The sequence below is a fragment of the Homalodisca vitripennis genome, chromosome 4, assembly GCF_021130785.1.
Source record: "Homalodisca vitripennis isolate AUS2020 chromosome 4, UT_GWSS_2.1, whole genome shotgun sequence".
NCBI lineage: Eukaryota > Metazoa > Arthropoda > Insecta > Hemiptera > Cicadellidae > Homalodisca > Homalodisca vitripennis.
Window position 1 is genome coordinate 156,255,424 of NC_060210.1, and position 27,733 is coordinate 156,283,156.

Consider the following 27,733-nt stretch of genomic DNA (forward strand, 5'->3'; position numbering starts at 1 on the left):
ATGTTAGCATTCACTTTACTCTTACTGGGTATTTCAACCCCGTTGCCACTTCCTTTTCAAAATATTTGTATGTAATATACTGCTTGTTTAGATCCATGCAATAAGTTGGTGCTTGCCTATTCTACAAACTTGTTAATAATTGCTGCTGTGATTGTGAGGGTAAAATTTATCATTGCTGAAGTTGGTTGTCATTTCCTGATAAAATCATGCATTGTCATTGAAACTAAACTGTTCCCTAGATTTATCGTCAGTTTCAATCCTGAAGCATTTAAGACTAGTAATCCACGTTCATATCTTATCTACCCATAAACATATAAAATGGTGATTAAAGCGGTTTGTGTTCTAGCAGGAGAAAAAGTCAAGGGCACTATTCATTTTGAACAAAGTGTAAGTAAATCCTGCCTCGAACTTCACAAGTATTACTATAGGCTGATAACTTGTTTGTCTTAGGTTTCCATTACACAACCATTTCATCTTTTCTCCTGGCGGCCCTGCTTCCTTCATGGGTTTATTTCTTAAAAATTAACGGTGACTTTCCCAACATCTAGTAATTCATGTGTACAAATAGCCAAATTTTTAGTTTGTAAAGACATAAGTAAAAACTAGAATAACTAGACAGCAGAATTTTTCAGAGTAGAGCCTAACACTATGATTGTTGAGAGGAGATTGATTTTGCAAGTTGAAGGTATGGAAAACATGACAAAATGTAAACGTTTCATCACTAAATTAGCGTTTTATTATGAAGTAAAATTAACAGCATAAAGGTTTGACATTTAGAAATAAAATTAAACAATTGGAATACAAACAATACAAGTGCTACAAATACCCTGTACTTTTTACTAAAGTAAACTTTCTCGAACTATGTCCTTTTTCACTCTGAAGAACTGGACCTCGGGAGTTGATGTCACTGCTTGTTGATTAGTTTTTCTACTTTTCTGATATAACATTCGAAAGAAACTGTTTATTATGTTTTAGGAAAATGTTTACTTTAGCTAAGGTATCTAAAACCACTTTAACAATTTCTAAAATAATATGCTTGATTCTTTCTTTTCCGAAAATCTTTAGGTGGTTTCAAACCATGATGAAGTAGGCCTAAATGCATAATGGAAACGAAAGTGTTGTAATTTTAGGTTAAATGTTTCAATTAGCTTCCCATTTTGAAAATCATTTACCAAAAATATAAAATACTTAAATTAATTTTTTTTTTTAATGCACTAGGTATATTTGAGAAATTTAAAAGGGTAGGGTACGATAAGCGGACCCGGTTTTGGGTAGGGTACGATAAGCAATAAAGGTATTTTTTATATCGAAGAATGTAGTCTTCGATATACCTAATATTCGCATCTCAAATCCTAGACTATCAATCGATGTAAAAGTATCTATAGTCCTCAATAACAATCATAAGCTTTAAATTTAAATATGAATTTAATATGTATAATGATCAAACAAATTGTTATACCAAAAATTAGCAAAACTGAAGACGACAATATTTGCTCCTCTCACAGTTACAGTTGTTTCTTTCCCACAAATTTCACATAATGGGGATTTCGGTACGAGTCCAACATGTTGAAGCCACAAAAACAATATTTTATTTATGTCTTATCATCTTTCAAATCAATGTCTTTTACTTTTCTAAAATTGCCATTTTTTGCAATTAAAATTACTTAGGCCTATGTAAAATTGAAATATTACCCTACGAGTATTATTTTAACCCTTAAAGCGCCAAACAGTTTCAGCTAAACTCTGGATTAGCGCTCATTTATTATAAAAAACTAAAATTAGATTTTCTCAACGCTAATTTTAATTTCTATTTTTAGGTAACAAAATAAAACAGAAACTGCAAAAAAATATCTTTTATCATATTTATTGCCCAAAATACACATGATTTACTATGTAGCGTTCCAGCTCCTTTATAAATTTTACCCAATGCTTACTGTTTCCTTTTATTACTATGTATATCAATGATGACATTGCGTGCTTATATGTACTAGAATAGAACTAGAAAATAAGTATATTACATATTTAATACAAAGTTATAATAAAAAATTAAATTTACATGCCAAAAATTTGAAAACCAAATATTTTCCAAATTCTTAGTCCTCTAACGGGTGTTATTTTTATAATAATTACAAAATGGTTTTCAGATGTTTATAGAAGTAAATAAAATATTGTAACACTTATTGGAGTAAAAACAAGCCTAAAGAAAAAAAATAAACATAAATGTAGAATTTCGGAACAAGAGGTAAAATACATAATTATAAATATAAGGAGTAAAAACATTTCTACGAGGAAAAAAGACTTTTATCGCCATTCAAGAAACTGTTTATTTCAAAAGTTTATAAATATATAACTTTCATAAAAAGATGATCATATGAAACACAAAACTACACAGTAGTTTACCGATCAACTATTCGCACTGCTTCATCAGGATATGAAGAAGAACACAAGAGCTGCCCGGCGCGCGGCGAGGCAGTGACGTACGCATAAATGCGCTTGCGGCGTTGAGCAATACTACCAAACTGCCAGCTGTTCAACAAAAACCGGTTCAGTATCGATCGTTAAACACAAAGATTGTCACGTGATGTGGCACAGCCCCGCTACACTACTGTAACATACATTCCTAACAGTCTAGCGGACAAACTCTGAACTAACAGTGCAAAATAGTAAAAACAAGTATATTGCGCGTCTACGCGCTTACGGCGTTCAGAGCAAAGTCGATCCTCGCGCGCATATGCGCTTACGGCGCTTTAAGGGTTAAAGTGTTTACAGCTGTTGATACAGACTATTTAAGTTAATATTTCAAAATAATTAATGAGTATCTTGATTATATTGATGGTTATGATTAAGTAATAGTTCTCCAATTTCGATATAAAAAACCGGGTCCGCTTATCATACCCTACCAAATTTAAATTTGGTAATAATCCCAAAGTAAACAATAAGATATTTTATAACAAGCTAAGTTACGTTGTGTTGTAGGCCTACATTAACCCTCTCCCGCTCGCAAGGCATGAATCGGCACGGCCACCACATAGCCACTGCAGCTTAAACGGCACAGATCGGCACGCACTGCTTTACCCACTAGAGCCGATAAGTGCTGCTCTCAAGTAGCAATATTTTGTAATACTACGGGTTGTTTGCTATCAGGAGACTATTTACTTTACTTTTACAGTAGATTTATTCCATTATTTTGCTATTTATATTAGTTGTGCGGAAACAATGGCGGGTTGTAGTTGTACACTTCGTGGCAGTGAAATCGATCTCTTTATTAGTAGTGATTGCGACGATTCAAGTGAGTGTAGTGATGTATCAGAGCCTTGTAAAGTGGTTGGTGGCATTGAGGATGTAGTTCGGAGTGATCACAGTGGCAGTGGCAGTGACGGCGAGCCAGACAATGACCTCCACCAAGTAACTGCGCAACAAACATCCCCGCACAACCGGCGCCCAGCTGTCCGTGTGTCCCCTCCCTGGTCTCGTACAGTCAACTTCATTGAACCAATATATAGTAAAATAATTAATATACATAATTATAATTAATTACCATGACAGAACGTGTGTAAGTTGAGGTGCCGCGTATTTTGTCCGAGTGCGACTGGCAGAGCGAATTAATTGAGGTTAGAAGCACCATGAGCGCCTGGAAACATTGCGAGCGGGAGAGGGTTAAAAAAGAGGAGTAGACTTTAATACGCGGCCTACACTCATTATTCGATTGCTATTATCAAATGGTCCAGTTGTTTTTATCAAAAGGAATAATTTGATTTTACAATTTAATTAACTTAGCATATGATTTCAACTATTAGGCCTAGTTATAGCAATTTTAATGTAAACAATAAACAGGAAGAAGTAACAAATATTTCTAAACTTTGAAAATAGCGATGAATATGAGGGAAATATGTGAGATATTTCTTACAAGTGACTGTTTAAGTGGCTTCAACATGTATCCTAGATTTTGCTCCTGGTAACCCATTTGGAGAATTCTTATATTTCACAAAAACGGTTACTCGTTTATGTCAACCGGGGCAAATTGTAATATTGTAAGATTTCTTTGATATCTAAGTCTAGACCATAGTTGTTTTGTAATGTTATTGTTAAATTTATGTTTTTAAAATTGTTAATGTACAATTTCTTCTTGTTATGGTTATTTATAACTCTTATTGTATATGATTTTTACATATCGATGTTGGAATAGTATATTGAATTGTTCGATAATAGCAATCGAATAACGAGTGTAGGCTGCTTATTAAACTCTTCCCAAAAAGAACATTTTAAATTGATTAAAATAACATCACTCGAATATCTTTAGCTCAATTAGGTATATACCTAAGCTATATAATTTCAAAATATGCCGGTTTTATTTTTTTTGAATTTTGAGAAAATGTACAGATGGATTATTTAGAGGTGAAATGGTTCACGCAAGTAGAGGTGAGGGAGTTGGGGGAAAGTGTGGGTTGGGTGGGTAAGAGGAGCAGGATAGCAGGTGTAGCTGGTAGGCTATTATTGCAGACATTGGGCTGATGCATGCCTAGACATCTATTGTACTCCATTAACATTACATGACTCCAAGATATTGCCTCTTAAGAAAATTAAATATTTATAAGAATAAATTATTTTTAAATCTATATTCTAAACCTACCTTAATTATCCACTTGGCTATGAATAACTGGTTTCTTTATCATTTCTGAAACCGAAGCTCTTGCGGTGTCCATGGTTTAAACACTGAGATTGATGTTTTTAGTAATCACTAATACGCACCACCCTCATGGAGCAGACAGAACTGACTAACTGCGCTGTCGGATGAGCGGACTGGGCCACAACAACATTTTTCCTCTGCAAAACCTGGGTCTGTTTCACATCGAAGTAATCCATCAGCGCTAAACTAACTTTGAAGCTGTTTGAGACAATTGTTGAAGAAATGGTGATTTTCCTAATTTATATACGGATATAACCTGCGTACCAAATGTCATAACTTTTAGAGATGTCTAGTGTATTTTTTATGAAATGACCCTTTATTAATTACTTATAACAGTTCCTAAATATGGAAATTGAAAGTTTTCTTCTTTTCATCGACCATATATTCATTCCGTGGATGGAGGAAACATGTTTTGCAGGTTCAGATGATCCTTGGAGGCACATTGTAAACTCCACGGTTTTTGAAAGTATTCTGAGTTAAACATTGCTTTTCCTTAGTATACTATATACTATGGAAAGTGTATAATAAGTAAAGTATATAATCCTACTTTACTGTAGTTGTACGTTTTTTTTATATGTGGAAGAGTGTTCACCTCAAACATAAATTTACCCAGTACTTTTGCACTGATATTCTTGCATCAAAAAGTTCATCCATCTCCACACTCTTAGGAACTACATTATTTAAGCATGTTCCACTTGCTTTGAATTTGTGCCAGGTTTCAAATTTATCGAAGAAAATGTATTTGCCTTGTCAAAGGAAGTCAACAACAGTTTCAAATAATTGAGACACTTATCATAAAACTTAGCAATGCTTTTTTTGAACATTGTTCATCACATGTTCATCTCCATTTTTGAAGAGTTTTATTGCTGCAAATGACATAAACATGTGATTTTTTTCCTCTAGCCTTGAAATTAATTCTGAATAGTTGTTTTCTGAAAAATGTGCAGGGTTCCATGAACAAAAGTATAACTCTACCAACAATTTCAGGCAGTTTGCATTCGTTTCAAAATAGCCTACAATTTTAAAGAAAAAAAAAACCGTCATAATTCTCCTTAGAGCCATTAAGATTAAATCTTAAAACTCCCATGACATAATAGTCTTTTAAATTCTATGTCTGCTAATTTACTAAATTCTTTCAAGTCTGTTACTTTAACAGTTTACTGGTTAAAAAATTTGGTACTTTGGTATTATTGACTTACTGTGAAAATGACATGTTATTATGACTATCGGTTCTTGTTTTCTGCCTCCCGAAAGGAAGCGATGCCGGCGAGAAAGGAGCGCATGCTGTCTCTATCTACTACTTGATATTACACGATATTAGTAGGTATAGATTAGGTTATCAAAAATATGTAACCAATAGTACCAATGTTACAGGTAACCTTTATGAGCACTCACATGATATGAGCTTGAATTTGGATACTATTTCAAGGAAAGTTTTGTCTATTTTTTTTTGTTGGTTGATCTGGTACTTGATCATATGACTATATATGAAATAAGACCTATACTGACATTGACAGTGTATTTTCTTTTCAAGAAATTATTGCTAAAAATGTATTAATAAAAAAATACATTTTTCTATTTTTTTCTCCTAAATGTATTTTTAACACTATAATACAAAAAGTACCATTCTTATTCTTGATATACCAGATTATTCTTGATCTTATATTATTTTGATTTTATTGATTTTCTTGTTTGCAGGGTAATGGTGAACCAGTGAAAGTATTTGGAGAAGTTTCAGGGCTTGATAAAGGACTACATGGATTTCATGTTCATGAATTTGGAGATAATACAAATGGTACGGTACAGTGGAATTTTATTACTAAGAGAGTCAAGGGTATAAGTGAGTTACAAATTTGAGTCAGTGGGATTAGTGTTATTAAGGTTAAGACAGCAGTAAAGAATGCAAGTTCTTTTTATTAATGTGTATATAAGTATTAAATAGAAAACATAATTATTTCTCTTGCATGATAATATTAGCTAGGATTTTTAACTAGTTTAAAAAATTGGCAATAGAGTTGAGAATAGCATAAATATTTATTTGTATAACTAAATAATATGTTTAGTGTTCTACATTGTTTTATTGAATACAATAACATTTTGGTATTGGCTGATGTATTGTATTTTAAACAAAAAATACTGAAACTGCATTCAAGTTCCTTAATTTAGGCTATTTAAACTTGCCCCTTAATTATTACTATAATTTACATTCAGTGTAAATACTTTTAAAAAATACAATTTTAATTTTCCTCTATTGCAATCAATCTTAGCAAGTTTTAGTAGATTATTAAAGTTTTTGTAAGTTGTATAAAATATTATTTATAAGTTATAATTATAAGTTATATTTATAATTTTGTAACTTTTTCTGATTTTAAACTTTTTACTTTCATCTTCTTCTACTAGGCCAACATGAGAAGTTCTTATCAAGTCATGTTTTGTCTTTTCAGAAAACATATGCTTATCTTTGGTTTAATAACAATGAATGTACAAAGCTCTTATTAAACATATTGTTTTATATTTTTAATCAAGCTTAAATACATTACATTTGATTAGTTTAATCTTTAACCCTTATCCAATCATTTACAACATTCAGGGAATGGGATAGGAGACAGGTGACACTTACTGAAAAATTTAGAAGATTGAAAATTGAAATTGAAATATTTTGTGAGCACCACACAGTATTTAGTATTAAGGTCTATTCTAGTTCAAATATAATTAAATCTGAAATACTTATTATGTGGGAGGTACTGAACGTCTGGCTGAATAGCATAATTAGATTGATATAATAATATATAATTTCACAACTAAATATTGTACTAGAAAAAATTGATGATTTACTTTATTATGATTTCTTATTTAGTAGAACAATTAAAGTTCTCTTTGATTCAGTTATTTGAATCAAACACAATTCAATTACTATAGAAATTTAGAATGTTTTGTATTCGTGTATATATTACTGTTTTAGTAATTAACGATTGATTTTAGAAATAATCAATTTTACTTTCTAAAATAGTAATGTTAGGCTTAGGCTTACAAAATTATTTTTTGTAGTTTTTCAAAGATCTGATGGTTGTAATGTAATAGTGGCTGGCAAGTTGAAATCACTTCCTAGCTTTTCTTAATGGGAGTGGAATGTTACGTGGGTTTTGACGGTGTGGGGAGGGGAAGGGAGTTGGAGAGCTACACCAACTGTGTTCTCTTGTGAGAAATAGCTTATTTGATGGGAAATTTGACTTTGATTGAACCGTAAAAATTGAATAAAATATTGTGTTATATTATGTACTACCTGTTACTATTTCTAAATGTTCCTTTATAAATATAAATTTAGAATTCAAAACATTTTTAATATACTTCTTAAAAATGTTTTCTATAGATACAATATTATGTAATTTTTTAAATATAAATCATTTTGTAATTTAAAATCAGTTGAAATTTTTAAGAATAGACAGAAGAATATATTTGCCTTAGTTTGAAACTACTCCTTAAGCAGTGACTAACAATTTCACAGCAAATATAGGTAGTTGTTCCTGTGTTGAAGTAATTTGACTGAACAAAATTTGGTGTATAGGTTGCACAAGTGCTGGGCCTCATTTTAACCCAGACAATAAGGACCATGGGGCCCCAGAGGATGCAGTGCGTCATGTAGGAGATCTTGGCAATATTACTGCTGATGATAAGGGTAATGCCAAAGTCAACATCACTGATGGTATAATTTCACTATCTGGACCCTTGAGTGTACTTGGAAGAACTGTTGTGGTAAGAATCTGATATTACAAAACAAACATAAGAGGTATGCTCAAAAAGTTACAGGAAGTTTCAAAAAATATATATTTGTCTACAATAATGTTGTTGCCTTCAAAATAGTCCCTATTAGATATTATGCACTTGTGCCAGCGCTTCTTCTTATCTTTGAAACACTTCTCAAACTCGCTCTTTCGGACAGCCTTTAGTTCTTTCATCTTTTTAGCTCTTTAACGTCATCTATGCTTGCAAAACGGTTGCCCTTTAAGGTTTTCTTTATTTTTGAAAATAATATAAAGTTACACGGACCTATGACTGGAGAATGTGGAATATGGGTCATCGTTACAGTACTGTTTTTGGCCAAAATTTCACGAACAAGGAATGTAGTGTGAGCAGGTGCATTGTCATGGATCAAAAACCATGAATTTTCTTACCAAAAATCCCGGGTTTTTTTATTTCTTCATGCAAACGGTGTTGAACTTGCAGGTAGTATTCCTTATTGACCTTTGACCTTGTGGCAAGAATTCATGATGCATTATGGCATTAAAATCAAAGAACACTGAGAATAACCTTCTCGTTCAACTGCACTCATTGAGACTTTTTCATTCTTGGCGATCCAGAATGCCTCTACTGAGATGATTGAACCATAGTTTCTATGCCATATCCATAAACCTATGTTTCATCACGTCATAACACGTTTCAGTAATTCTGCATCGTCGTTATCATCATTTAGTGACTCCTGAGCAACTTCCATTCATGTTTTGTTCAAAATTCAACAATTTTTGATTAAATTTTGCTGCCACACATTTCATACCCAAAATATTCAAACGGGACATGAGCTAATTGATATGCCATCATTAGCCACTTCTCTGATTGTAATATAACAATGGTTGATAACCATTTCTTCCTTCATGGCCATCTTTGAAACATTTATATCACTTGTAAACCCTTGTCTTACTTGTAGCAGACTCACCAAAGGCCTTTGTTAACATTCCTCACTCTTTGTTACACTTAATTTTATTTTTCACACCAAATTTTATACAAATTCTTTGATTCATTTTTTTGGCTGCTAAAGGTAAACAATAAATACAGCTAGCTGGACATTTTAATATATTTCAGGGCATTATAAAAAATCTTGACAATCACATTCCCTAAACCAGTGAAACTTAAAAATTCCCGTTGTGTTTTGAACACACCTCTTACATTAAAAATCTTTAATGTATGTTTGTTATTATATAACTGTAGGCTAAGAAGAAGGTGAGGCAGATTTGGTAACATAGCAAACTACATGTTCAATCTGCACGTACGTGTAAGCAATATTCAATCAATAATGAAACAACTTTATTATTTCCCAATATTATTACAAAATAAATCTTCAAATGAGAATAAGTTTTGGATGAATAAGTAAGTTGTAGTAGTTAAAATGTGAATTATATTATTTAATGTTCACAACTTATTTATTAAAAAAAAAAAACTTAAAACTAGTATCTTATTTTACTCATTAAATGTGCTAATTGTTTTATAAATCCTCAACAAGAAATGCATATTTGTGGCTAATGTTAGATTATTATAAACTCATAATTGTTTGTCTATAATTTGTACTTAACATTGTTCTATTTGCAACACCTAACTGTTTTTTGGACTCTGTAAAATATTTTATATAGATGTTTTGCTTACTAAATTGGTATATTTGTAATATAAATCATGAAAAAAAGTTTTTAAATGTTTTCTTTTTCATTTTTATGTTAGAAATTCAAGGTAAAAAAATGGTGAATTAAGTACATTTTCAATGGACTTTCTTCCTGTTTCAATTTTTTATAGTAGCCTATCTCAGTTCTCTCTATTCTAAATTTCTTATATGACCTTTACATTTTAAATATATTGCATGAGTTCAAAAAACCATTTCAATAAAATTTAATTTTAATATAGTATTTTCAATATTCAGAAAAAAGTGATGGATTTCGTTGTACTTTAATTGAACATCTCAGTATTGGAGAAATAGTAAAATTGAATAGCATTGTGTTTTTTTAACTCTTCCCTCCCATATTCTAAAATTTTAAGTAAGCTACTTAAATGGAATAATAAATCAAAAAGATTTCAGACAGTCCAAAGGTTTGCTAGGGAAGTTACTAAAATGTTATCAACTATTTAAAATTTCATCATCCCTTTTTTATGCATACTTTTTATCTTCCAGTATATTTAGATCTACCTGCCTTGAATAAGGCGGGAATTATACTTGTATTTTGTAGAAAATCGGGAGTTTTAATTTTTTTAGACAACGTATTTTTTATAAATATCTTGAGCTAAAACAGTTTACTCCATTTGACCTTTGTTTCGTTTTCGTGCGATTCACGACAACAGGCACAGATGTGGACGTGACTCAGTGACGAGAGAAAGTTAAGTCGTCATGGGCTATAGGGGAGGATTGTTTGTCATGGGCTGTACGATTGAAATTATTGCGTTCTGAACGGTTGTATTGTTTAAATCGATCGAACTCGAGGTTCGATATATCGAGTTGAATTGCCATAGTCTGCCGCTGCCGTTACTAATGCACGGCGCCCACTGCGACCGGCCCAGCCTTTTTGTAAAGTCAAAATACACGCAATCAAATGGACACCCACCCACTGCGGCCGGCCCGGCACAGCCCAGCCTAGACCACACCGGCCTTTTTGTGAAGTCGAAATATATGCAATAACATGGATGCCCACCCAAAGCGGCATAGCCCAGCCCAGCCCGGCCTTTTTGTGAAGTTGAAATACACGCAATAACATGAATACCCGCCTAACGCGGTGGCACAGCCCAGCCCAGACCAACTCGGCCTTTTTGTGAAGTCGAAATACACGCAATAACATGGATACCCGCCCAATGCGGCCGGCCATACCCAGCCCAGCCCAGACCACCCCGGCCTTTTTGTGAAGTCGAAATACACGCAATCAAATGGATACCCGCCCACTGCAGCCGGCCCGGCACAGCCCAGACCAGACCACACCGGCCTTTTTGTGAAGTCGAAATATATGCAATAACATGGATGCCCACCCAAAGCGGCATAGCCCAGCCCAGCCCGGCCTTTTTGTGAAGTTGAAATACACGCAATAACATGAATACCCGCCTAACGCGGTGGCACAGCCCAGCCCAGCCCAGCCCGGTCTTTTTGTGAAGTCAAAATACACGCAATCAAATGAACACCTGCCCACTGCAGCCGGCCCGGCACAGCCCAGACCACCCCAGACTACCCCACCCTTTTTGTGAAGTCGAAATACTCGCAATCAAATGGACACCCACCAACTGCGACCGCCCCAGTCCAGCCCAGCCCGGTCCGGTCGCAGTGGGCCCCATGCTTAACGCGAATAAAAATTGAGGCAACAAGTTCGATTATGTTCACATCGATATGAAATTGACAGAATACAAAGGAAATTTGGAAGTAACTGAATCTCGTTGCAGTCGCCAAAAATGGCGTCAGTGTAGTAGGTTTGATGAGAGATGGTATTTATATATGCTTGATGTTAAAGTAATTTTGTTTTCAGTGCCGGTCAGTTGTGGGTTAATAGTTAGTTATTGTGGACATTTGTCATCAAGTTTTGAACAAGTGTAAAGTAAGTTATATGCAATTTTACGTATTATGAAACATTTTAGTTTTTCCTTTGGAAATAAATGTTTATTAAAATTTTCTTCCGTTCTCAACCCAAGAGTGGCTAAATAACCTACGCCACTATATATTGTATTTATAATATTCGCCTGTTGAAGAGGTTGCCCAATTCTTTGAAACATAGTGATGAATATTAAATGTTTCAATTTAAGGTAATTGTTTACATTAACATGTCCATCGAAAAACGTGATCATGTGATCAATTATGGTGTACAATTGGATGCCTATAGGATTTATTTTAAATTTATTTGAGATATATAATTAATACAAAACTTTTTTAGTAATCTAGGTGTTTATTTACCCTTTCTATACTATTAATGGTTGCTATCATTTAACTTATTATCAATAGTCATCTTATTTGTTTAAATTAACTTGTGCAATGAGTAAAGGTGCAATACATCGTTAGTAAATCAAATGTTAGAGTTTTATGACTTTCACACGTTTTCTAAAAAGATTAGAACGTTATCTGTGACAAATTTATTTTTTAACACAAAATAAATTGTAAAAAGGGTTCAACATTTGAATAGCCCATGTTTTTCGACTTTTTGAGTTTAATCCTTTGTTCCAAAATGAATAATAATACTGTATGTTTTTATTTATTTTAACAGTTATTTTGTTTTTATGAAACTTAATTCTTCTAAAACTTAACCTAACCCTCAACTGGTTTAGAATAGTATTGGGTTTGATGTTGAAAGTGTAAGTAAAACTTCTTTAACTTGAAAGTAAAACTGTTTCTTTACTATCTTGTGTTTTTGAGGGTTTTTTTCAGACTTCAAATAAAAAATCTAAATCATTTACCTGTTTGGATATTAAAATGTATGTGTAACAAACTTTTACAATATAAACATTAAATTAGGCTTTGGTACTTTATCACAATTTTGTGTAGACCTACAACGTTATTTTACTATTTTTTTTTTAAACTTATATGGTACGTTATACTGAAATTCATTTTAAAGTAATTAAATGCCACATTAAGCACAGTATTGTTTAAATAATTAAATTAACATATTTTATAGGTACGATTAACAGTTCAAAGTTTTTGAACACAAGGAAGTTAAATTATAAGTTATAGGTTATGAAAAAAACCTCATAAAAAATGTTGTTAATAATGTATAAGGACATTATTAATTTTAACAGAGAGCCTACTATCTTTTAGCATCGTCTAAAATAAACGATGTATTCATTTAAGCAGTTATTTTAAAATATCACAATGCTGTTATTAGGCCTTAAATATTTTTGAGAAATCTTTATTTTTACGTGGAAAGTAAACATTATTTCGTGACTTGATTTTGGCTTGTAAAATTGATAGTTACTGATAAAGAGCCAAAAGTAAACCGCAACTATAGCCTTGAATTTTATAATTTTGAGCCTTGAAAACCTACTTGAATTTTAGATTTGGTCATCACTGGACACCCTGATTAAGATGGTAATTTTAATAACGTATTTCCCATTGACCACAATAAACTATTTGTACTTGGTGATTAGTGTAGTTGTACAGTACACCTCTAAAGAAATATGTTGCAACGTAAGGAAGTTTGTATAATGGGCCTCTTAAAATACTCTGTGCATTTCCATGGTATTTGGTGATTAATTCAATTATAGTATAATTGGAAGTGTTTGTCTGTGACAAAGCAGTTATTGAGCTGGCTATCTTTCATCATTCACAGATAATGTTATCTGTGTAAGGTGAAGGTGAAGGTGGAGGTGATGTGTCATGTGCCAAACCACTAGTTGACCTTGGTTATTCCCACATAATTGGAATGTAGAAAGATCCATGAATCTAGTAATTACTACATAGTTTCACCTTTCAGTATGTATTGTTTCTTTTAAAATAATTTGGATAAAAGCAAACAATAGATCTTAGAAACTTTCTAAGGAACAAATGTTATGAGGAGCAATTTATACAATTACTGAAAACAACAAATGTATTTGCCCCTTTGTGAAAATAAGTCAGAGTTTCCAAAATATAAAGTATACAATTTTATTTACACCTGTTTATTAACACCTGTTATTATTTATTATAATATATATGACTGGAAAATAGTATAATATCCCTTGAATCAAGCTAAACAATTATTATTTTGATGAAGCCTATTGTAATCTTTGGAGAACTTAATAGCTAATAAAGCTGATTTCTGTATCATGTCCCACAAGAATTTATAATCTTATATATATAAAAATCTTGAGTCACGATGTATGTTGCCAATAAACTCCAAAACGACTGAACCAATTTCAATCAAATTTCACATGTATCCGTAATTTAGTCTAACTTAGAAGATAGGATAGTTATTATCTGAATTATTCGCTTATGTCGTGAATATAAACGAATAAAATGAAGAAAAGTTTTCAAAGCGCCTGCACATTATAACCTGCAATTACGAGATAGATACGTATATTAAACAGTGAAACACTATTTGAAGGCGCTAAGTTATGATGTATAATTGTCTAAACTAAATTTTTGGTTGAACTTAAAGGTTGAGTGGTAGACCACTTTGTAATAAAATACATTATGCATGTACAATACATTTTTGACATATTTTCTTGATCGTGACATCAAGGTAAAATCTACATCGGGGTTGGAAATATAATTTACTTCAACCAGAAATGCTCATACGCGGGCAAAACTTACGAAAAGCGTGCGAAGCCGCGGGAAACAGCTAGTTATATAATAAAATCTATATACATAAAAAACTGTAATTTAAATTCTTAACATGCCAGACATGCAAGAGCTTAAGAATTAAGTTGTTTTCAAAATTATAAAAATATGTACACTTTTAATTTTAGTGGATTAGTTTTTTTTTTTTAAATTATAATGTTCTTGCTTATTATACAGGATGTAACAAAAAGGTTAAGCTGGCTGTGCATTTTCAGATTATTTGTGTGATCCCAAGCCAAAAAATGAACAATCATTTTTTCTAATTTCCACTTTGTTTAACAGTTATGTACAATGTTGTGTTTTTTACTCAAATAATTTTATCTTTCTTGTTATCTTCATGATTTTTACAAAACTTGGTAAACGGGTCCGTGTTGGAAGGTATTAAATTAGAAAAAAATATTTTAAAATAAGTTTTAATTTTTTCAAAATGGCGGCCGTTTAATTTTTGTTGTATGAAATATGTAATAAACCACGGTTTTTGTCAAAATTGTATAAGAAACAAACTTAAAATAACCTTTCCTTTTCAAGGATACATCATTTATAAACATCGGTTAAGAAATAACTATTTTATGGAAGGTTTCTTATTACACTTGCAAAATAAATGGCCCATAATTTGACAATATTTGAACAGTGGTTATGTAAATGAATGAGCTGTTACCGTAAGTAAAATACAACACAAACTCATTATTGAATCTTTAACACCTGTAAAATGTAAACATAACATGTATTCTTTTCAAGAGATGACGGACATGCATCTGATTTATGGCCATGCAAAATGCAACCGTGCTCATGCTTGTTGTAAAAGGTTTCCAAATAGAAAATTTACCAAACGAGGAAACATTTGTAAGACTTCATTAATCGTTCGTGTGGTTTCGTATTACACTTGCAAACTAAATAGCGCATAATCTGATAGTATGTGAACAGCTGTTACTTTAATTGAAATGCAACACTAAAAGCGTCTTTCAAACCTTTAAACATCTAAGAAATTGTAATTTTCCATAACACTATCAATTTGCAAACTGATCTTATAAACATGTTAATTTGGTTATTGTCTGTTTATTTAAATTTAATATATGGTTAATATAATACATTTAATATGTTTATTTAAAATATTAGATGTTAACTTTTTGAGTGCCACGGGTATTTGCCGAAGGCATATGCATAAAGTGCCACACTGTTTTTCGCATATTTGTAAGCTTTTGGGAGAAAAGCTGTTGTAAAATAACTACCAAACAGATTTTTTAACTACCATCATTTTGTTGTTGTTTTTTCTTATTAAATGCAGAATATGATACATATTGTTACAAATAAAATTTGATTGATAAAAATATAAAAATTTCAGTATTTATTAAAAAAAATTTTTACTTTTGTATAAAAAGTTACGTTTCGACCTAATTTGAGTGTATACAGTATTTATAAGATGTTTTTTTCTTTATACCATGGTAAAGGCCATATAATTCTAAATAAAACCCATTTGTAATATCTTATTCTAGAATTTTAAAAACATGGCATTATATGTATTAACAAAGTGCTGCCCGGTACACCGGGAGGCATCCATAGGGAGGCATCCATAATGAATCCGTACTGACATTTTATAAACTGTACTTCATTTGTCAGAGTTTCGAATCACTTAGTAATGATGTAGTTTTCCCAATAAATGTAATAAAACATCAATATAACACAAATAAATATGATTAGTAAATGTAGAAACAAATAATTGCTAACATATTTACATAAAAGTTTACATTTATGTAAATGTTGAATGTAAATATTATTAGGGATATATCCTATAACCCTAATAATATTTACACTGAATATTCACGTTTTTCGCTTGGACACAACTCAAATCACTACATTATTTTTGTAAAGAAATACAGTAAAATACTGTATAAGTTACTATTTTATTTTGTATTTACTCAAATGCTTGGTTATCGGCACATAAACAACAAGAAACGGCCGTTACGCAACACGGTACGCTCGTCCTACGTCGTGTGACTGGAAGACAGAATCATGGCACAGATACTTCGGTATTATCACAGCCCACTATTTTTTGACGAGTTTTCCTTATCAGAGATCAAAATAAACTTCATTATACTTCCTTCTTCCATAATGAATAAAAAAATACTCGATGAGTCATACTTCCTATCTCCAATTAGACACAGGAATGACCTGACATTTTCTAATAATGAAACGTTGTTCTTGTAGTTTTTGATTTCATTGATTGTCGTAATAACTTGTAAATTCCAAAATAGGTCAAATGAAGTCAGTTGTTTTTAATACTGTAATTTATTTTGTCCCCGATAAGGAAAACTCGTCCAAAAATAGTGGCTTCTTGATAAGTACCCAAACAACAAAAGTTTCACAAATAAAATAGTAGAGAAACAACATAAAATTCGTATTTATTGATAGTTTGGAACCTATTGAATACAGCTGTCTGGTTATTTGGCCAAAATAATCTTGTACTATATAAAATATTATCGAAATACGAAACGTCAAAATTGGCGACACTGGCACTTTATGCACTTTTCGTACCGTCAGAATTAGCGAAGCTGTGGCACTCAAAGGGTTAAAGGTTCAATAGTCAGTTTTAGTGTTACATTTTAATTACAGTAACAGCTGATTTATATAACTGCTGTTCAAATACTGTCTAATTATGGGCCATTTATTTTGCATGTGAAAATATGAAAACTTCCATAAATAGTTATTTCTTTACCAATTTTTACAACTGAGATATCCCTACAAAGAGAAGGTTATATCAAAACTTTATGTGCCATAATATTTAGATAAAAACAGTGGTTTATTAGATATTTCATAAAACAAAAAAGAAATGGCCGCCATTTTGAAAATATTAAAACTAATTTTAAAATATTTTTCTAATATAATACCTTTTGACATGGACCAATTTACCAAGTTTTGTGACAATCATAAAGATAACAACAAAGATTAAATTGTTTTAATAAAAAAAAGAACAAAATTGTGTATAGCTGCTAAACGAAGTAGAAGTTGCAAAAATATATTGTTAATTTTTAGCTTAGAATTACACATTAGTTTGAAAAGTATCGTTCAATAGGCTTCTCTAAAGTTCTATTGGAGGGTTTGATAAAATTTTTCATGGAGGTAAAATCTCCCCCAGCAATAGGTCACTTTCAAGATTAATGAAATGTAGTAGTTTAATATAATGTACAAAAACTTATTTCCACTCACCCTATTTTTTCATTCAGTTTACTATTAACTTTTTCTATCAGAGTTTATACAAACAAAGAGTATTTAAGGTCACAACATGCCATACTGTGCTGTTTGATAGTCAAAGTTGTAGTGTCTTCATGTGATCTAAACTTCTGTTTAGTATTTCATTATTTTTATTTTCCTACTAGTGTTTGAAAGTATGCATTAGCACAAAAGTTCTTTTCGTTCCTGACTATATGGGTTCTAAATAAGATATCCAATATTTTATACATAGTAAAGACACTTGTGTCTGGCCTGGATCATGAAGTCTATTTATGTCTTCAGTTTAGTAAAAGTAGAGGTTGAATTTAGTGTTTACCTGGGTGGTAGTCCTCATTACTGCATATTTTCTATATTAGGATAAATCACAAACTTCTTGATAATACAAATTTTTATCAAGCTTTATGTGTTTTGTATTTTTGAATACGTTCAATATATTAGAATAGACTACTGTCTAAAATAAGTTTTATTAACTTTACTCTATTTCCATGCCAATTATAGCTTATTTATTTTACAATCTGAAGAAAGAACACACCTTTAGTCAAGGAGCAGAAATTAACTGGTAATCCTCAGTTTGTCATTGTACAAATCTCATTAACTGCTGGAGCATTGTAATAATATCAAGTTTAAAATTAATATACCTAGTATTATAAAATGTATACTTCTCAACTCTTAAAGAAAATCACTATTCATTAACTTGAATTTCACTTAGTAGATTCAAAATACAAGCAAATAAATAAACAGTAAAATAGTGGCTGATTTACAAAGAAGATATAAAAATAACTGTCATTTTAAAAGAGCAAGAGTATTAAAAATCTGATTAAAACCTTGCAACACCTTAGATTATTTTGCTTATCAATTTTCTCCGAAATAAATTGATAAGCAAAATATTATTATTTATATTTAGGAAATTAAAGCATTAGCATGTTTTAGTCTCTGTTAGATGCCTTTGTTTTTGCCACAAATGTCTGACCATATCACGAAAAAGAAGAGGGTTATCAGTGTTTGCACTGGGCTGATTTACTACGTTACCATCTCCAGTAAAAAAGGTATAAAACAATATCTCTATTACGAAAAGAATTGCTAAAGTTATTGAAACATGACTTAATATACATACATATATAGTTTTCAATTAGGTTTATAGCAGTATAGAAAGCTTTTGACAATTTTGTTCCTCAGAGATATTTGTTGAAACACTTCTAAAGCCCAATGCGTGTTGCCTTAAAATAAGAATTTTACGTTCTGCCACTGCTCTGTACTCAAATTTTTCAATTGGCGTGTTCCAACATCGTTTTAAAGTACTTTTGCGTTAAAAAAAAATACAAAAAAAACTATATTATGATTGTCTCCTTTTTGAATAATACATGGTGAATCATGTTTTAGTAACATGATCAAAACTCAAGAATCAGATTTTATAATAAAGGATGATTAAAAAAGAGTGCCGGTTTTTATATATAAAAATTAAAAGATTTATTTAAATAAATACTAAAAAATAAATACATCAATATGTTCATATAACTTTTGGATTTCACGTATGACAAATGGTGTCATGCATGTGGCCTCCTCTATTACGTTGACATGATACAACTCAACTTGTTATCATGCTAATATTTTATCAGCTGTTTCAAACTCTGCACTCTTTTTTAAACACCCTATACATTTACATAATACTTAATCATTCTTTAATTAACTTTTTAGAGACAGTTTCTATGTGTTGTGTATATCATACAGACATATAAATAGAAAATTTTATTCATGTACATCAAGTACAGAGTAGGCGTTATTAGTAAAAATACAAGTTAAAATAAGAAATTGCAAGCTGAACTTTTCCACAAATAGTTTTGGATAGGACTCACCAAGACACGTAATTGCAAGTCAGTTATGGGAGGATAACTGTTGCTGGCTGGTGTTTTTAGACAAACACTGCCTGTAGCACTCCGAGCAACTTGTGCTGATCAAGTTAAAACACATGCTGTCTGTGGTTTAGTGTTTTAATTTTATCTCTGTATGAAAAAGTGAAAATACACTTTAACAGTGTTCTAATAGCTGATGAATTCTTACACTTACTTTTAGATATAAGAGATAGGAGTTTGCAGAAGTTGGAGGATGGTTCTAAAAGTATTTTGGAAATCTTTGCAAAGTTTTTCAAAACCTAAAAACATTAACAGAAAAGATTTATCCAGATGTACACAATCTTAAGTTTTAAAGAAACATTTTGGCTCAGAAAACCATTGATCCTAATTCCTAAAAACAACTATGCAATGTACATTAATGATCTTTTATTGGAGCAGCTTCCCACTGAGGTCGATTAGTAGACCCAGAAGATGGTATTTCTCTGTCCTGTTAAATTTGTACAAACTTTTAACCTGCCACGAATTTTAGCTTACAGTCTTTGTTTAAAAGCTGGATGCATAATAATGTAACTACAAACAGTCATCCCTCTTAAACTATTTTATGACACAAGACCGTAAGTTAAAACTTAGCACAAAAGTATGATAGAGGTTACCACATTCCTTGACTGTGGGAAACACGAAACAGTCTTCATACCCTGTATATCCATGATTCCTTCAGATTATCAATCTCAATTTAAAAGACTACAGTTCCCAGTCAAACTCTGTTTTTTCTATGATATTGAATAATGCTCAAGAGCAGTCATTAAAATTGGCTGTAGTAGATTTAAGGAGTCCATGTCCCTCCCACAGCCAGCTGTATTTTGCCTCTTCTGACAGTCTGGTGATTCTGCAACTCTAGGGTCCTACAAAAATACTGTGTAGAGGGAAATTTTAAGACAATAAACTTAGACTGGCTCATTTATACCCGTAATAGTTGGTACATAACAATACTAATTAATAGTATTAAACTAAGTGAAAAAAGCTGTGTTTATCCTGTAGCAAAAAGCAAAGGTATTCAGCAAGAATGTTATTTCATTACAGAAACATAATGTTAAGAGAACTGGTATAAATTATATTTTTCAGGATTCAAATCCTAAAACATAAATTTTGTACTAAAAAAGGTGAACAGTTTAAAAACATTGCAGTTAATACACCAAATTCAAAGTTGACAGCAAAAATAAAATACATAAAAATGTAAAATGAAAAGTAACCTTCCGAACAATAAATAATTATACATTTAATGTGCTCAACATAAAGTTTTAGTGTTATTAATTTGCATTGGATATAGTTTACAGCAGTATAATTCTATAAATAAAATTATATAAATCAAGAAATCAACAATGGAAAACAATATTAGCACAACATAAATCATTTAGTCTATTGAACTGATATAAATATAAATAACAATCAATATGAAAACCCATGAATAAGAATTTTATTCTGCCAGAAAATATTCCACGCAAATACATTGGCACGTCAATACAATGTTACAACTTTTGTAAACAATGCTGGTTTATGGGTGTAATGTATTTGACTAAAGGTGAGTCATAGTCTTGAAAGCACTTATCTCACTATACTATAGGGATCTTTGATCTAATTAGGAGGTAGATCTATAGTTTTTGTTATCTTTTCCCTCTTACTTATAAAAACAGTGAAAACTCCCTAAAGCATTTGATTTAATTTAGTCAAGTTAGTGGGATGCACAGGATTAAATGCAGAATTTCAGTTCCTTGGAGGAAATATTATTTACTCAATGATGTTTTATCCTCTCATTCAACAAACGTCATGTCATCGTCAAATGATTCATTTGTTATATAACATTTATAATTAAGTAGTGATGATTTTTATGTACCATTAACATGACAAAGAGTTGTTTTATCAACAAAAATTATTTTTATTCTTCTCTCTTAACTGTTGATTCATGATCGTTTGTCATTGTTTATCAAGAACCAATTCTCTCTCATCTACTAACCTAGGCTACAATGTGTTTTTATTGTTTGGTGAAATATTAATTTCAGTGGTCAAATTTTATTTGTTTATTATCTGAAGAATAAATATACGAGGGGTATCCAAAAAGTAAGTTTCCATTAATTATGAAAAAGTTAAAAAGACTCAAAAAATAACTGAAACACATTTATTCAACTTTTTACATCATACCTTATTTTTCTATATAGTTACCATCCCTTTCTAAGCACTCTTGGTATCTAGGAAGTAGTTTTTTTATTCCAGCATCACAAAATTCACCTGCCAAATTTTTAAGCCAAGTATCCACCTCATTTTGAAGGTCATCGCTGTTGGCAAATCGCCGACCGCCAAGGTGTCTTTTCAGCTCCGGAAACAGATGAAAATCGCTAGGCGCAAGATCTGGTGAGTATGGAGGATGACCAAAAACATCCCACTTAAATTTCCTCAAAAGTTCCATTGTTGCACGAGCAGCGTGTGGTTGGGCGTTATCTTGAATAAGCAGAACCGTGCGCGACAAAAGTCCGCGCCGTTTATTCTGTATTGCCCGCCGAAATCTGGTGAGAACTTCACAATACCTTTCTGCATTTATGGTTTCGCTACGAGGAAGATAGTCAATCAATAACACTCCACGGCAGTCCCAAAAAACTGTAGCCATTACCTTTCCTGCCGACTCAAAAACTTTGGCTTTTTGAGGAGTTGCCTCTCCTTTTTTCTCCTTTTTTTTGCCACACCATACTCTGGCGTTTGGTCTCTGGAGTTGAGTGGTGAATCCATGTTTCATCACCAGTGACTATTCTACTGAAAAGGTTTTCATCTTCATCGTCAAACAATCGCAAGAAAGACTGGGCAGCAGCCATTCGTTGTTGTTTATGGGCATTGCTCAATAAGCGAGGCACCCATCTTGCTCACACTTTTGCAAGCTGAAGATTTTCTGTCATGATATTGTGCACAGATGACCGGCTAACTTCAACACTTGACGGCAGTTTATCCATAATTTCATCGAGAGTCACTCGCTTATCATTGTCAATAACTGCTCGTACAGCATTAATGACGTCAGGTTGCCGAGAATTGGCCGGTTGGCCACTACGCTCATCGTCATGAACATTTTCTCTTCCTACCAAAAACATTGCACGCCAACGACGGACCATCTGAATGGACAAAACATGTTCACCATACACTTGACACAACTGACAATGAATTTCAACGGCAGTTTCGTTTTTGGCGGTCAAGAAACGAATAACACTACGGACTTCGCAACTGGCGGCAGAACGCAGTGGAGTCTCCATGGTGTTTGGGCAGCAACTGACTGAGAAGCGTGACAATGGGCCAGTGACCGGCGCACCTGTTGCCAACCGAACCGCGCTACATATCCCCGCCCACAGCTGCACGCTGTGTTACGTACGCGTCTTTTTACAGAACAGGGAAACTTACTTTTTGGATACCCCTCGTAGTTCTGTTTGATTGTGTGAGTTCAACAAAATATAATTATGTAATTTAAACTTTCTTAAAGTTTTGGAGTTTTGCCGGTAAGCGCATAAAAGTCTATCTCACAAACCCATGTTTTCAAATCTTTTAATATAAATAATTTCTCTTCAGTCTTTTATCTTGTGGGTTTTTTTGTACTAGTTATTTACTGCATGTTGGACATGTTTGAGTCAAAAGTGTTAGTATTTTGCCAGTAAGCATATCAATGACTTGATTTGAACGTAACCCATATTTTGAAATAGGCCTAGGTTGGTGTAGTAGCTTACCAAATACTTTTTTGTTGTGAAAACTCCATATAACTATATATTTTCTGAAACTCAATAATTTTTTCTATATTTTAGTTATTTTTGAATTATTAATTTCCAACTTTTTATTAGTTTGCTATGTATGATCCACCCTACAATTAAGTAAATTTAATTTTTCAATTTCAAGTTTTACTTAATGTAAAAAAATATATAGATCAATGAGTTTTATTTATTAGCGTGTTACATTACTGAATAAAACAAAATATAACATCATTATAAAAAAGCAGTATTTGAATTGTAGAGATGATTGTAGAGAGTCCTTGTAAATGGAGCAAAAATAGCCTGCCACTAAAGGATTTTTAGCCAGCTCCAGTGTTAAAGTGGTAATTTACAGTTTCTTTATCTAATTGTCCGACGTGACATAGCTAAATTGTTTATTTGTCTAGCTACAAAAAGTATAATCTGAGAAAATAATAGTAATCAATTTCTTTCTTAGAAATAATTTATTCATCAATTTAAAGAAAATCCAGGTTCTGTGCAGTGGAAATCAGCTCTTAGCTCCAAGACTGTAGCTTCCTCTCAAGTAATGAGAAGAAAAGTAGTAAACGAATAGAAATATGGACATAGTGTAGGTTTTAAATAAGACTTAATTGTTTGATTGCATTATCTTTGACTATGTTTGTGACTTAGTTATTGTAAATTTCAGCAACAAATTTACTTCAATGACTTATTTCCTTGAAGTATACGAGGTGTGTCCAAAAAGTATCCGACATTGACGTCTAGTATGAACTGACGTTACTCGGCAGCAACGGCAATCTGGTCCCCTTCAAAGTACTCCCCTCCACAAGCCACTACCTTATTCCAACGCTCCTCCCACTTCCGGAAACACTCCTTAAATTCATTTTGCGGAATGGCTAACAGGTCCTTCGTTGCATTTTGTCTTATTTGTTCAACATCGTCCTTTTCCTTTTTCCTTTCGAAGGAATTTTTAATTTCGGAAATAGCCAGAAGTCCCAAAGAGCTATGTCAGTACTCTAGGGAGGCTGTCGTAGTTGGTTGATGTTGTGTTTAACCAAAAAACGCTGAATAAGATTTGAGGAATGAGCTGGCGCGTTATCGTGGTGCAGGATTCAGTCACGGCTTGTCCACAGTTCTGGTCGTTTCCTTCACACTGCATCTTGTAGCCGCCATAGGACCTCAAGATAATACTCCTTATTCACTGTCTGGCCTCTTGGAGCATATTCGTTATGAACAACGCCGTCCTGGTAAAAAAAAACTGTCAGCATTGTCTTGAAATTGCTTTGACTTTGTCTTGCTTTTTTCAGCCGTTACTCTTCACGAGTTTTCCACTGTGAAGATTGAGCCTTTGTTTCAAGGTCGTAGTCATAAACCCATGACTCATCACCAGTAATAACTTTTAAATAGACCTGGGTCACTTTTTATCAAATCCAGATTGTCCTGTGCGATTTCAAGTCGACAGTTCTTTTGGTCTTCTGTTAGCAGCTGAGGAAACAATTTTGCCGAAACACGGTTTATTTTTAAATCTTCGTGTAAAATGTTACAAACTGACGATTTTGGTATTCCTAAATCTTCTTCCAGCTCTCGGACAGTCAATCGACAGTTTTCATTAATTCCTGCACGAACACGTTCAACATTTTCAGCGTTTCTGGCCGTTGAAGGCCTGCCAGATCGGTCACCACTCTCCACTGATATGCGGCCATTCTTAAACCGCCTAAACCACTCTTTTATTTGTGTATCGCCCATAGACACGTCACCATAAACTTTCCGTATCATAGTAATCGTCTCTGTTGCTGAATGGCCAAGTTTTTGCAAAATTTAATGCAAATGCGCTCCTCAACACGTTTAGTCATATTGAAATGCGACGCACACATACGGCAGTACTGTTCGGAACAGAGCACTGTGACTCACTGAGTGACCGGATTGTATTCAATGCTAATATGGGAAGGAGTAGGCTCGCCCCTCCCCTCCAATAACCGGTTCGAGCCTGTCGGTTACGCCGTGGCCGCCTACTGGTCGGCGGTCGGATACTTTTTGGACAGACCTCGTATTCACGGTTTGTTATTCTTTATATAACTTGACTTTAATTTCTAATATCTGCTATCCTTTCGCAACACTCTTGCATGAGTTATAGTCAAACTACATAAGACCAATATACATAGCATAGGTAAACTATTCTATTCTAAACACAACGTGAAGCCAAGAAATCACGCACCTAAGACAAAATGGTGGCGGCCGGATGATTCATCCTAGTTGCGAACATCTTTCGCTCTCAGCAGGTGCAGTCTATGTCCATATTCCACGGACTACTTGTCACTGCTGATTGATCGCACTCTCTCATATACTTAAAATTTTATAGTTTATTATATTCTCGTTTAATCAAATCATGCCTACTTTGTGTGTTGTGTACGGATATGTGAAGAAAAGAAAAATGGAAGGTATTATCTACCATGGGGATTTTTTCAAACTAAAAAGATATACAAAAATACAATTTAAAATATTGACCAAAATACAAGAGCTAAATTTAAAAAAATATATGATTCAGACATTACAACTCTCTGACACAAAATCCACACTCATGTACTCAAAAAACAAAAAAGGTAACAGCTGACTAAATTTTTCATGTCATGTTTAAAAACTTATATAAATCTTTTGACTATTTGATTATTTAATCGTCAAATAAGGCTGGCACGTGCACGTGTCATTGCAATTATTTTTTTCTTTATGATCAAATTTACTATCATAAATTAAGGTTAGAATTAAATTTTGTAATAAAGCCAAAGTAGCAACATGTGTTTTTTTTTGCTTAATATTATACACCTTAACACATTTATATAAGTAACTTTTAGTATGCTTCTAAATAAAGTAACAAATAGATCTTTAAATTATATAAAATGTACTACCTAATTATCTTCCAATTATTGTATTTTATCAACAACTTTGTAAACAAATATTTTTTTGTAATTAACAATTTATTTGCATAAAATCAAATTTATCTTTGTGAAAACTGTGGTATATGAAATAATGTACTTCTATAATTTTTTTTAACACCCTTCCACGATGTTTGAATGTGTTCTACAAATTAAAGGGAAATGATTGAACAGATGGATGATTAAAATAAGTATAGAAATTATTATTCATTTTAAATAAACCGAAATAACTGGCTAAATATGAATAAAATATATATTATATTGATTTCTAAATTCAGGATTAATTTAATGCTTACAACATTATAAAAACCATGTTCATAATTAACTGTACAAATAAAATAACATAAAATTATTTTTTGTAATTTTGTGTTATTTGTGAACTATTATTACTATGTAATGAATTTTTCAGGTCCATGCTGATCCTGATGATTTGGGTAAAGGTGGCCATGAGTTGAGCAAGGTAACTGGAAATGCAGGAGGACGTCTTGCCTGCGGAGTTATTGGTATTGCCAAGGCTTAAACCCATAATCACAACTGTGTTTATGATATTACACTGTATTACTCATATATAATTAGTCCTCAAAGGAATCATCAAACATCCCCTAAAAAGCAATAAAAATTAGCATTGTTAAATATTTTGTTTTCTTATTCTTATATTAAATGTAATTTTATTTAATTATAAATGAGTTGGTAACATTTATTAGGTTTTCTTCCTTTCCAAGACCTCATATACTTTTGATTAAGTCATTGTCTTTATTGAGTAAAGTCTCACATTTTACTTTAAAATGTTGATGAAATTTGTTGAAATTTCAAAATAATTATTTAAAACTTTGAAGTCTAAAGTTTTCAGAATAATTTTTCACAGTAAAAATCTTTTACATTGTCACTTAAAAAAGGACATACAGACAAACTGTCCAAAATAGCCATATTGAAATAAATTTAAAATGTTTTCATTGTAATAACAAAGTTAGGACATCCTCTCTGCTATTTGACCTCTAAACACAAATTACTTCAATCTTAAGCATTCACAGTTATCAGTATTTCCTGAAAAACTTTGTTTCAACAAATTAAATAACAGAAAACGAAATTCACATGTGACAGTAATTCGTATGAGATTTATTTTTAAAACAAAAGTAATGTAATTGAAGATAATAAGTACACCAAATTATGTTTAAAGTTTATACAAACTGGACATTTTTGGGCAAAATTTTAATGAAAATGCTGGCAAAATATCAGTAACATTCGTT

The 27,733-nt window shown here is 32.2% G+C and overlaps 1 protein-coding gene across 1 annotated transcript; it reads left to right on the plus strand.

The window, feature by feature from the left end:
• The first annotated feature begins 201 nt into the window (after positions 1-201).
• LOC124360374 (superoxide dismutase [Cu-Zn]-like) lies at positions 202-27,186 on the plus strand. The gene is made up of 4 exons (XM_046813947.1): positions 202-387; positions 6,386-6,482; positions 8,253-8,440; positions 26,896-27,186. The coding sequence occupies exons 1-4, from the start codon at positions 319-321 to the stop codon at positions 27,004-27,006; spliced, it is 465 nt and encodes a 154-aa protein (XP_046669903.1). The 5' UTR covers positions 202-318; the 3' UTR covers positions 27,007-27,186.
• The last annotated feature ends 547 nt before the right edge of the window (positions 27,187-27,733 follow it).

What these genes read in the sequence shown, in the direction of transcription:
- LOC124360374 (XM_046813947.1), top strand. Translation starts at nt 319, where the DNA reads ATGGTGATTAAAGCGGTTTGTGTTCTAGCAGGAGAAAAAGTCAAGGGC. An exon ending in CTATTCATTTTGAACAAAGT is followed by an intron (nt 388 to 6,385) that starts GTAAGTAAATCC and finishes TCTTGTTTGCAG; the next exon opens with GGTAATGGTGAACCAGTGAA. An exon ending in TACTTGGAAGAACTGTTGTG is followed by an intron (nt 8,441 to 26,895) that starts GTAAGAATCTGA and finishes TGAATTTTTCAG; the next exon opens with GTCCATGCTGATCCTGATGA.